At 34.2% G+C, this 12,919-nt stretch overlaps 1 protein-coding gene and 1 long non-coding RNA gene across 2 annotated transcripts; one reads left to right on the top strand and one right to left on the bottom strand.

The window, feature by feature from the left end:
* Positions 1-5,543: 5,543 nt before the first annotated feature.
* LOC149876402 (uncharacterized) lies at positions 5,544-10,348 on the top strand. Its single transcript, XR_016448693.1, has 3 exons — positions 5,544-5,612; positions 6,417-10,029; positions 10,144-10,348. It is a non-coding gene; the product is annotated as an uncharacterized LOC149876402 (long non-coding RNA).
* On the bottom strand, positions 6,193-12,632 carry LOC149876401 (uncharacterized). Its single transcript, XM_090075309.1, has 5 exons — positions 12,580-12,632; positions 7,402-10,221; positions 7,103-7,168; positions 6,787-6,843; positions 6,193-6,624 (listed from the first exon to the last, which is right to left on the bottom strand). The coding sequence occupies exons 2-5, from the start codon at positions 10,190-10,192 to the stop codon at positions 6,305-6,307; spliced, it is 3,234 nt and encodes a 1,077-aa protein (XP_089931435.1). The 5' UTR covers positions 10,193-10,221; positions 12,580-12,632; the 3' UTR covers positions 6,193-6,304.
* Positions 12,633-12,919: the final 287 nt, after the last annotated feature.

Here is a 12,919-nt window from a genome sequence, read left to right as displayed (position 1 = left end):
AACCACTGAATTGCAAAACATAACAACGGACAGCTTGTAAAAAGCATGGTGATGAGCTTCTTCAATCCAATCAAGGAACCAAGCATCACAGTTTCGGCAATGGTGCATGTGCAAATCAGCAAACTGTGATACTTAATCAAACAACTTCACTGTTTTGCTTAGTTTAAGAATGGATGGCTAAGAACAACCTCGTTAGTGAGTATGAAGTCATCTCTTCATTCAAGGAATTAATAATCAGAGTTTTAGAAGTCTCTTACGTGCGATACTACTATCAACGGTACTTAATCAAACAGCCTCTCAGAATGGCCTAGTTTGAGAACGGAAGGCTTGGAACAACCTTAGTAGTGGGTCATCAGTTCAACTTTTCATTCAAGGAATTAAGCATCTAAAATCTGAAAAATAAAAAGAAGAGCTCTTTGTTAGAAGTTCTTATTTTTATTTTTCCTCAACTTCTATTTCTTTTCTTTTTTTCTTTTTTTTTTTTAATGATAGTTTTTCTTTTTTTTTATCTATTTTGTTCGTTTAAATTAATACAACAGGCGTTTTAGGTCGTTTCTGTAACATTATTTAACACTTTAAATTGTAATAAATATTTGAACAGAAGAAAATCCTTTTCGTAACGTTAAAATGTCATAAGAACATTTCATCTTTACCAAATACGCTTGTAAAAATAGTTTCACTTTTAAAGTTTGTTGTATATGTCTTTTAATTTAGTGAATCGCAATTTGGATTTTCTTAGGCGCACATCTACTTTAGTTGCTTTTTCAAAAAGAAAGGTCACCAGAGTTTTCTTACACAGCCCCTGCAGCATAATCTTTAACAAAATACTCTTTTGAAAAGTTTTACATTGAAATAAACAAAAGCCATTTGCGTAAGTAGAGATAAATTAGAGAATAAAAAGTGCATAAACGCCTCGCTACTTTGATGAAGAAGAAACGGATGACTAGATGCAACTTTTTAATTTCGTGTGCTATCTCTTTCGATTAAGGTACTTTTTGAATATTTTTTCAAAGAAATGTTAGCGTAGTTTTCATCTATTAAATCTAAATCATGTTTAAAGGTAGTTTTTGAATGTTTTTTCAAAGAAATGTTAGCGTAGTTTTCATCTATTAAATCTAAATCATGTTTAAAGGTAGTTTTCGAATATTTTTTCAAAGAAATGTTAGCGTAGTTTTCCTCTTTTAGATCTAGCTTATGTTTAAGGTAGTTTTTAAATTTTTTTTTAAAGAAAAGTTGGCATAGTTTTCCTCTTTTGGATATAGCTTATGTTTAAGGTAGTTTTTAAATATTTTTTTAAAGAAAAGTTAGCGTAGTTTTCCTCTTTTAGATCTAGCTTATAATTCAGGTAGTTTTTGAATATTTTTTCAAATAAAAATTAGCAAAGTATAGTTTATTTAGCATGACATCATAAAATACTAAACTCAAAAAGGCAAGATAAAGTATAAGATAAACGTAAAATAAGATATAGATGAAAAAAATGTTAGGCTGCATAAAATCAAAAACTGCATTGCCTATCATAAACACAAATGTCTAGTGAGAGCTTTTAAAGTTCGTTCTTTTCGTCTTTTAATTTGGTGAATCGCGATTTGAATTTTCTAAGGCGCACATGTCTTTCAGTTGCTTTTTTCTTGAGGCAAGGTCGCCAGAGTTTTTTTACGCAGCTCCTGCAGCATAATCTTTAACAAAATACTCTTTTGTATTTCATTACATAGAAATAAACAAAAACCATATGCGTAAACAGAGATAAATTAGAACGCAAAAGTGCATAAAAAGCCTCGCTACTTTGCTATAGAAGAAGTGGATGACTAGATACAACTTTGTAAATTCGTGTACTATCTCAATGGATTAAGGTATTTTTCGAAAGTTTTTTAAAAGCATAAATAGCGTAGTCTTCCTCTTTTAAATCTAGCTTATGTCTATGGCAGTTTTTGAATAGATTTTCAAAGAAAGGTTAGCGTAGTTTTCCACTTTTAAGTTTAGCTTATGTAGCTTGACAAAACAACACACAAAAAGACAAGATAAAATATCAGATAAACGTAAAATAAAATATAAATGAAACTAAAGTTAGGCTGCATAAAAAACAAACAACTTAATAATCTACTAGACATGTTTAAGTTGAATTAAGTAAAGTCCTTTGCGCAAATTTGGGTAAATAAGAGAGTAAAAATCCATAAAAAGCCTCGATACTTTGCTGAAGAAGAAGATGACTATATGCAACTTTTTAAAATCGTGAGCTATCTATATCGATTTAGGTCCTTTTTGAATAGTTTTTCAAAGAAAGGTTAGCGTAGTTTTCCTCTTTAAAGTTTAGCTTATGTAGCTTGACATCACAGAACACAAAAAGATAAAATAAAATATAAGACAAACGTAAAATGAAAAATAGATGTAGCTGAAGTTAGGCTGCATAAAAAACCAACAACATAATAATCTACTAGGCATGTTTAAATTGAATTAAATAAAATCCTTTGCGCAAAAATAGGTATGTTAGAGAGTAAAAGTGCATAGAAAGCCTCGCTACTTTGCTGTGAAAGAAGTGGATGACTAGATACAACTTTTTAAAATCCTGTGCTATCTCTATCGATTAAGGTAGTTTTCGAAAGTTTTTTCAAAGCAAAAATAGCGTAGTCTTCCTCTTTTAAATCTAGATTATGTCTAAGGTAGTTTTTGAACAGCTTTTCAAAGAAAGGTTAGCGTAGCTTTCCTCTTTTAAGTTTAGCTTATGTAGCTTGACATCACAAAACACAAAACTCAAAAAGACAAAATAAAATATAAGATAAACGTAAAATAAAATATAGATGAAGCTAAAGTTAGACTGCATAAAAAAACAACAACGTAATAATCTACTAGAATCTAATAAAACCCTAGGCGCAAATGTAGGTATGTTAGAGAGTAAAAGTGCATAAAAAGCCTCGCTACTTTGTTTAAGGTAGTTTTTGAATAGTTTTTCAAAGAAAGCTTAGCGTAGTTTTCCTCTTTAAAGTTTAGCTTATGTAGCTTGACATCACAAAACACAAAACACTAAAAGGAAAGGTAATATAAAAGTTAATCGTAAAATAAAATGTAGGTGAAATAATAATCTTCTATATATGTTTGGATTGAATTAAATGAATTCTTTTGCGTAAATATAAGCAAACTAGTGAGAAAAAGTGCATAAAGAGCCTCGCTACTTTGCTGCAGAAGAAGTGGATGACTATATGCAATTTTTTAAAATCGTGTGCTATCTCTATCGATTAAGGTAGTTTTCGAAAGTTTTTTCAAAGTAAAAATAGTGTAGTTTTCCTCTTTTAAATCTAGCTTTTGTCTAGGGTAGTTTATGAATAGATTTTCAAAGAAAGGTTAGCGTAGCATTCCACTTTTAAGTTTAGCTTAAGTTGCTTGGCATCACAAAACTCAAAACTCAAAAAGAAAAGATAAAATATATGATAAACCTAAAACATAATATAGATGAAACTAAAGTTAGGCTGCATAAAAAACCAACAACATAATAATCTACTAGGCATGTTTAAATTGAATTAAATAAAATCCTTTGCGCAAATGTAGGTATGTTAGAGAGTAAAAGTGCATGAAAAGCCTCGCTACTTTGTTAAAGGTAGTTTTTGAGTAGTTTTTCAAAGCAAGTTTAGCGTAGTTTTCCTCTTTTATGTTTAGACTATGTAGCTTGACATCACAAAACACAAAGCTCAAAAAGGCAAGATAAAATATAAGTTAATCGTAAAATATAGATGAAACAAAGTTTAGACTGCATAAAAAACCAACAACATAATAATCTACTAGGCATGTTTAAGTTGAATTAAATAATGTCCTTTGCGCAAATTTGGGTAAATAAGAGAGTAAAAATCCATAAAAAGCCTCGATACTTTGCTGAAAAAGAAGATGACTATATGCAACTTTTTAAAATCGTGAGCTATCTATATCGATTTAGGTCCTTTTTGAGTACTTTTTCAAAGAAAAGTTAGCGCAGTTTTCCCCTTTTAAGATTAGATTATGAAGCTTGACATAACAAAACACAAAACTAACAAAGGCAAGATAAAATATAAGGTAAACGCAATATAAAGCATAGACGAAACTAAAGTTAGGCTGCATAAAATAAACGGGTAACAATACTCTTCTATGTATGTTTACATTGAGTTAAATAAAATCCTTTGCGCAAATATAGGTATGTTAGAGAATAAAAGTGCATAAAAAGCCTCAGTACTTTGCTGTAGAAGAAGTGGATGAGTAGATACAATTTTTTAAATTTGTGTGCTATCTCTATCGAATAAGTTAGTTTTCGAGAGTTTTTTCAAAGCAAAATTAGCGTAGTGTTCCTCTTTTAAATCTAGATTATCTCAAAAATAGATTTCGAATAGTTTTTCAAAGAAAGGTTAGCGCAGCTTTCCTCTTTTAACATTAGCTTATGTAGCTTGACATCACAGAACACAAAAAGATAAAATAAAATATAAGACAAACGTAAAATGAAAAATAGATGTAGCTAAAGTTAGGCTGCATAAAAAACCAACAACATAATAATCTACTAGGCATGTTTAAATTGAATTAAATAAAATCCTTTGCGCAAAAATAGGTATGTTAGAGAGTAAAAACGCATAAAAAGCCTCGCTACTTTGTTAAAGGTAGTTTTTGAATAGTTTTTCAAAGACAGGTTAGCGTAAATTTCCTCTTTAAAGTTTAGCTTATGTAGCTTGACATCACAAAATATAAAACTCAAAAAGACAAGATAAAATATAAGATAAACGCAAAATAAAATATAGATGAAACTAAAGTTAGGCTGCATACAAAACCAACAACATAATATTCTACTAGTTATGTTTAAATTGAATTAAATAAAATCCTTTACGCAAATATAGGTAAGTTAGAGAGTAAAAGTGCATAAAAAGCTTTACTTTGCTGAAGAAGAAGATGAATAGATGCAACTTTTTAAATTCGTGAGCTATCTCTATCGGTGTAAGGTAGTTTTTGAACAATTTTTCAAAGAAAAGTTAGCCTAGTTTTCTTCTTTTAAGTTTAAATTATGTAGCTTGACATCACAAAATACAAAACTCAAAAAGACAAGATAAAATATAAGATAAACGCAAAATAATAAAATATAGATGAAACTAAAGTTAGGCTGCATACAAAACCAACAACATAATATTCTACTAGAAAAGTTAGCCTAGTTTCCTTCTTTTAAGTTTAGATTATGTAGCTTGACATCACAAAACACAAAAAGGCAAGATAAAATACAAGGTAAACGTAAAATAAAATAGAAGTCAAACAAAAGTTAGGTTGCATAAATACAAAAACTGCATTGCCAAAAATAGAATTTGTTGTCTAGAAAGACCTTTTAAAGTTTGTTTCTTTCGTCTATTGACTTAGTGAATCGCGATCTGGTTTTTCTTAGGCGCGCTTGTTTCTTAGTTGTTTGTTTTTGTAAAGAAACTTTATTCAGACGTTTTTTTTACGCAACTCCTTTAAAATTATTTTTAACAAAGTATTCTTTTATACGTGTTTACATTGAAATAAAACCCTTTGCGTAAATAGAGATAAATTAGAGAGCAAAAGTACATAAAAAGCCTCGCTACTTTGCAGAAGAAGAATTGAATGGCAAGATTCGTGTGCTTTCTCTTTCGTTTAAGGTACTTTTTGAATATTTTTTCAAAGAAAAGTTAGCGTAGTTTTCCTCTTTTAAGTTTAGCTTACGCAGCTTGACATCACAAAACGCAAAAACCAATAAGGCATGATAAAATACAAGATAAACGTAAAATAAAATAGAAGTGAAACAAAAGTTAGACTGCATAAAAAAAAACAAACAAACAAAAAACATAATATACTTCTATGTATGTTTACATTGAACTAAATAAAATCCTTTGTGTAAATATATGAAAAAATAGAGAGTAAGAGTTCATAAAAAAGCCTCGCTATTTTGCTGAAGAAGAAATGGATGTCTAGATCTTTTAAAATAAGGAACGTTTTGATTTCTTTTTCCGAAAAATGTTTGGAGCAGTTTTCCTTTTTTAAATTTCACTTATGCAGTTTAACATCACAGGAAATATTATTTTGCTTTTTAACAAACTCTTAAAAACATCAGAAGTAATTCTAAATGCAACTCTATTAAAAGTTTTCACAGAATAACAAAACGACTTCTTTTTTTTTTAAAGATAAAAAAAAGTTTGAACTATCTTTAAATAAGAAATGTGAGAACAGTTTAACAGAACTTCTTGTTTATTATGTCTTTAGCGAAACAGATAAAAATATTTGCAAAAGCATAGATAAAACAAACTACACAAAAGGCCCATCTTTATTGCCAAACTGAACAAACTTATCTAAACTACATAAATGGTCTCACGATATTGCCATATTGAACAAACTTTTCTAAACTACCCTCTTTTTGAATTTTTAGCTTCATGTTTTTAATTTTGTCTTTAATATGGCTTTGGTAGGAGTACTTTTGCAAGACATGAATGAGCTTGTCACTGCTATGATTTGCCAAGATGCCAAGGTAATCTTTGTACGAGCAACTTGAGCTTACATCTGTAAACACGTCTTGCAAGATGTATGCCAACACCAAAGCTGCACATCGTGGAAAACTTCTGGTGTTGAACCATTCGTTGTGGCCAGGGCAAGCATTCAGCTTTTCAACTATTTCATCTAAAATTTTACAAACTCAAGTCATAACACAAAGTGATTAAATCAAATATTCATTTGGTTCTGAAGTAAGACAAGATTTATTCTGTTTTTTTTTTTATTTATTTTTTTTTTGTTGACCTTATTGTTTGCACTGATAGCAATAACTGGTTTTTGAAAGATTACCTAAATGGCATTGGCTAACTTCTGCTTTGTTTTCCTTTGTTCTTGGCTGAGTTGATCCTGAAATAAAATAAAACCATGTTCATTTTTCTAATTCATAAAAACCATCAACAGTTTCTAAGTGTTAGAGATGATAACAAGCTGTGCATGATTTCTAACGGTCATGTTTCTAACTTCATCATTAGAAATCGGGTAGACACAACTTTCTAAAAGTGCACTTAGCAATGATGGCTAGTTTTTGTTAACAGTTAACCATCTGAAATTGTGCAAGAAGAGGTTTGTGTTTATATATCTTTGTATAAATTAGGTTTTACATTACCGATGAGTTCTTGAGTGAAAGATGGCATTTCCAACTTGATTTTTTTTCTTCTTGGATCTTTTACTTCTAAAACATAATCAGTTTAAGTATCATTCACTTGTATAAACATTTAAGCAATCACAGAATTAGTCCTGCAACAAATACATACACACTTCTGTGTTGTTTTTTTGGTTTGTTTTGTTTTTTTTACAGCTTTAACAATAAAAATAGGGCAAGGAGTTGATTTGGGCATTTTCATTTTTTGAAAGCTTGTTGAGATTTGCATAAAAATCAAAAATCAAAAATCAAAAAGAATTTACCTCTGGATGTAGAGGCAAGACTTTGGCTAAATAGGCTACCAACAGATTGAACAGCATAAGGTGAGAGCTGCTTTGCAAGAACAGTACCAGCCTGTTGGACTGGAACAGCTGAAACTGGATCAGATGAAAGAAACAAACTGGGTTTGGCCAATGTTTGCTGAAAAGCAACAAGGCTAGGAGTCAGAGGAACAGAAAAGACCTCTTTTGAAGGACAGAAAGCGACTTGCTGAGAAGGAGAAGCAGAAACAGGTTTGGCAACCACTTGCTCACTAAAGTAAACTGGAGAAAGATTTGCATGGTGTTCAATAAAATCCGGTTCATCAGGAAATAATGTTAATGCAAGAGGAGAACAAGCTGTGCCAACAGGAACAGCTAGAGTCTGATCTACATCCATACAAACAGTTTGTTCATTAGGAACTAGTTGTGCAAGAGCAGGGGATAGTTCAAGAACTGGACCAGCGATTGTTTGTTCAGATGGAACAGACGAAACAGGAGTTGAGGTAGGTTCACACAAGAAATCTACAGCATGGTCGTTGCTATCCTCTAAAGGAACATTGTTTTCTACAGCTGGAGCAAACGGAACCACTGTGGTACAGCTGAAAGTAGCAGCACATTCTTCAGAGTCAGAACCGGAGTCTAAATCTTCCTCAAAGATGTCCTCAACCTCATGAAAACCGTACTCCTCTGCATTAGTTTGGAGCCAGTCCATCACATCCTTCTCCTTCTTTGGTGGTCTCTCAGACTTTTCAACAGTCAAAGACTCTATGACTCCGAAGGACTGTCCGATGCCCAGGGCAAAGCGCAACTCCTCTGCAGCGTTCCACTGGGACACATAAAAGCTATCCATTGTGTTCCTGCTGTGCTTCATGTAGAGTGTAGCGAACCGCTCGCGATCTTCTTTGCTGTTGTTGGCAAAGTAAGTGGCTATCGAACCGCGAATGCAAGTGGGAGTAAGACGCTTCATGGGAATGTTTACTTGGCTTTTTCTGAAGCAGGACGTCAGGCAAGAGGAGATAGCAGAGGAACCCATCTGGTAAACAGGCACTCTAGTTGCACCGAGTGTCACACATTCGTCTTTGTTGGGTCTCATCGATGGAAAAAGGGGCCTGTAGCAGTCGCTCAACTCCAAAACAGTCTTGGTGTCTGCAGCCATGTAGTGAGAGTCGTTGACAAGAAGGTCTCTGTATCTCAGCAAATAAATATCGATCAACACTTTCAAGTCGTTCGGCACTAGAATGTTTTTGGCTCCGTACTTGTATGCTGTTTTGTAGCGCTCTTGCACAATGCAATATCCACACTCACTCTTCTCAGCAGCCATGTAGTCTCTAATGTTTAAAAGAGCAATGTTAGATTTTCTTAAACTGTTAATTACAGTGACAGAGAGCAGAAGATGGTTTCGTAGAGACACAGCATTGTCTCTAGTCGGTGTAAGAGACGGCTTTCTAATCGATTCCACTAACTCTCTTACGTATGCAGACTTGCCATATTCGGTCAGCAAACTGACATTGATGATGTTGATGCATTTTTTGCTTTTCACAAGGCTCCTCCTCAAAGAACGAAAGGGCCTCAGCACTTTTTGTAACTCCTCCACCTTGCAGCGCAAACGTCGGATGGCCTCATGAGAAAGTCCGAAATAGACATTCCTGGCTTCACTGAAACGAAACAGGAGACAAAGGTAGACGAGGCGGTTGTACAACGTGTGACAAGACATGGCTTTTGTTTGGTCAAGTTCACTCAGCTTGGAATTGAGCTGAATGTTTTTAAAGTGCATGGAAAAGTATCTATCCTCCAAAACGTTGGAATTGGTGAGAGCGTTCGGGTGCAGCGTCAGCGTGCTGTCACAACATGTCAATATTTCAACAACTGCATTTTTGTAGATCTTTGCTTGTGACAAAGTGTTGTTGTTGGCTACCACAAGCCACTTTTCAAAATCTCTGAAGAGCTCATCTGCTGACTGGTAATAAAAGTGAAAAGCATCTTTGTCCAGCTGAAACAAGAGTCTCTTATCTTCTGTCAAGACGGAGGAGTTGGAAACCAAGTGCTTTAAGCAATTAAAATCAGAGTCTAGGACGGATTCGGTGTTCAGCTCTTTGTTTTCTACAGAGGTGCAGTGGTTTGCAGAAGGAGCCTCGGACGAACCAGCAACTGATGAGGGCAAGCTTAAAAGAGGATCAGAGGAAAGAACCGGAGAAGAAAAAGAGGAGGAAGGCCCAGGAGCAGAGGATGCAGAGCCTGATGCAGACGCTTGTTCAGCTACTGGCTTAATACCAAAGAAGGCAGGTCGAATAAATTGAGGGACATAGAGCTTGTCGTTGTCGTACCGCTTTGCCTCTGCAATCTTTTGTTTGATCGTCTTGGAATCGTAGAAATGAGTCTCTTTCAAGTGTATGTCCAGTCGGTCGTAATACTTCCAACATTGCAAACAGGGGTAAGGTTTTGGACAGCCGGACTTGCGTTCGAGACGAGCATGCTGAAACTTCCTGACCATTGCAGAGTAAAAGATGGAAGCTTCATCCAAAGTCCAAGAATGATCTTTTTTAGTCAAGTGTCTTTTAATGCTTGTGGAGGAATGTTTGCACAAAGGCATCGGACAGCTAACAGCGTACCTCTTCTTGGTACCATAGAAAGGTACAACCCTGTTTACGGAGCCACACGCTGCAACTAATGCGGCCCTGACTTTGTTTTTGAGCTTTAAGTCTCTCTGTTCTTGTGACTGCCTTCTTTTCTTTTTTTTCGCTTTAGAGTTCGGAGAAGGGGCAACAACAGTGTTGTTTTCTTGTGAAGAAGACATGTTCAGGTGTTTGTTTGCAACGGTTTATGCTAAAAAAAAGAAAACAGTTAGTGAGAGTGTTTTTCTTCTGCCTGCATCCAATCCTGGAATGTTTACAACTGCAGGGAAGAGCTGTGTTTTTTCGAATCCTCTGCAAAAGAGAAAAAAGAAAGAAAAGAGAGCAACAAGAAGAAACAAAGTTTCCACTAGCAAATGAAAAAGAATGAGAGCAACTAGCATTACATGCATGGTGGCAGCAGTGATTGCTATTATGAGAAGGAGAATGAGAAAAAAAAAAAAAAAGAAACAAATAAATAAAGAGATGGAGTTTGAGAGGATCTCGCAACCATATGACTCAAAGAAAGAAACTGTGTTGAAAAAAGGCAAGAGAGGGCAAATAGAACTTGCTAACAAGGACAAATGACAGACATAACTACAACAGTAACAACTCTCATTGCAAGCATAATAACAACAGCATCAGCATCACTGACTCAGAGAGTGTTGACAAAACAAAACAGATTAAAAAAACAAGCAATGTGGCTGAACCGTAACAACAATCATTGCATGTATAACAACAACAACAACAACAACAACAACAACAACAACAACAACAACAACAGCAACAGCATCACTGACTCAGAGGGTATTGATAAAAAAAAACAAGCAAAACAAAAACAAACAAAAAAAAAAAAAACAAATAAAAAAACAAAACAAGCAAATTGGGTGAACAGTAACAACTCTCATTGCAAGCATAATAACAACAACAGCATCAGCATCACTGACTCAGAGAGTGTTGACAAAATAAAATAGATAATAAACAAGCAAAGTGGGTGAACAGTAACAACTCTCACTGCAAGCATAATAACAACAACAGCATCAGCATCAGCATCACTGACTCAGAGAGTGTTGATAAAATAAAACAGACTATAAACAAACAAAGTGGGTGAACAGTAACAGCTCTCATTGAAAGCATAATAACAACAACAGCATCAGCAACAGCATCACTAACTCAGAGGATATATAAAAAAACAAACAAACAAACAAACAAACAAAAAAAACAAGCAAAGTGGCTGAACAGTAACAGCTATCATTGCAAGTAAAATAACAACAACAGCATCAGCAACATCATCACTGACTCAGAGAGTGGTGATAAAATAAAACAGATTAAAAAACAAGCAAAGTGGCTAAACAGTAACAACTATAACTACAAGTAAAATAACAAAAGCAGCAACAGCATCACTAACTCGCAGGGTGTTGATAAAAAAACAACAACAAACAAATAAAGCAAGCAAAGTGGGTGAACATTAACACTCATTGCAACTATAATAACACCAACAGCAACAGCATCAGTGACTCAAAGGGTGTTGATAAACAAAAACAAAAGCACAAACAAAACAAGCAAAGTGGGTGAACATTAACAACACTTATTGCAAGCATAATAACAACAACACCATCAGCATCACTGACTCAGAGAGTGTTGATAAAATAAAATAATTTATAAACAAGCCAAGTTGGTGAACATTAACAAACACTCATTGCAGCTATAATAAGAATAAGAACAACAGCAACAGCAACACCATCACTGACTCAGAGAGTGTTGATAAAATAAAATAGATTATAAACATGCCAAGTTGGTGAACATTAACAAACACTCATTGCAACTATAACAACGACTACAGCAACAGCATCACTTACTCAGAGAGTGTTGAGAAAAAAAAAAAAAAAAAACAAAAAAACAAACAAAACAGAAAACAAAAATACAAGCCAAGTGGGGGAACATTAACAAACACTCATTGCAACTATAACAACAACAACAGCAACAGCATCACTTACTCAGAGAGTGTTTATAAATAAAACAAAAAACAAAAACAAAAAACAAAAATACAAGCCAAGTGGGTGATTACTAACAGCGCTAACAGCAGCAATAACAGTGTCCTTAGAAACAACAAACAAGTACAACAGCAACAACTGCTTTTACAGAGTATAACAATAACAACAACATGGCTGACACAAGTGTCAATGGCACTAACAACAACACAAGGGTTGGAATAAAAACCTATAGGCAAAAGGAGAGCTGCATTCAGACAAGATCGATTACAAAGAGGCTCTTCTTTTTGGACAGAGGAGAAACTGCTTTTGAGGGACAGAGGGATTTTTGTTGTTGTTGTTGTACAGAAACCAACAAACTTTTATTGAACCGAATATAACCGAACATAACCGAAAGTCTTGTTTGCTTCTGTTTTGTGCCATCAAGAAGGGAAAACAAAACATCACGAAACAAACGAAGCAAACGAAACAAACAAACAAACAAACGAACGAAACAAACAAAAATACAATTAAATAAATAAACAAACAAACGAAACAAACAAACAAACAAAAACAAATAGGAAAAATAGAAAACGCAGTACCGAAACCTCGCCATTTTTATCCTTCCTCGAGCTTTCTTTGGGCGCCAAAGACCGAGAAAGTTGAGCAAACGTGACGTTGAGGGGGGGGGGTACTTAAGGCCAGCAGACCGACCAATGGCAAGCTTAGGAGAGACCCACGTGAATGTTACATTTTCTTTCTATGTACGCTGAATCCGCTCAAAGTCTGGAATTTCCAGCATTCACGTGTCATCACTCCAGCCACCAGATTGGCCCACACTTTGCACACTTTCAAGACTAGAACTTCACTTAATCACAAATTGAGCCAAAAAAAAACTAAGTCTCGCATGGCGACAACTTTTCCAAAAGCAAACAAAGGCAA

Source organism: Hydra viridissima, unplaced genomic scaffold (genome assembly GCF_058129835.1).
Source record: "Hydra viridissima isolate aposymbiotic clone 2 unplaced genomic scaffold, HvirCarnegie_v1 scaffold_20, whole genome shotgun sequence".
In the NCBI taxonomy this organism is placed as follows: Eukaryota; Metazoa; Cnidaria; class Hydrozoa; order Anthoathecata; family Hydridae; genus Hydra; species Hydra viridissima.
Note: the sequence above shows the minus strand (reverse complement) of the source record. Positions and strands in the feature narration are given on the sequence as shown.

Excerpts from the sequence above, each read along its gene's own strand:
- LOC149876401 (XM_090075309.1), bottom strand. The coding sequence starts at position 10,192 with ATGTCTTCTTCACAAGAAAACAACACTGTTGTTGCCCCTTCTCCGAAC. Across the intron at positions 7,169-7,401 it reads TCTTGCCTCTACATCCAGAG|AAGTAAAAGATCCAAGAAGA; the intron begins GTAAATTCTTTT and ends ATTATGTTTTAG. Across the intron at positions 6,625-6,786 it reads AGTTAGCCAATGCCATTTAG|ATGAAATAGTTGAAAAGCTG; the intron begins GTAATCTTTCAA and ends GTAAAATTTTAG.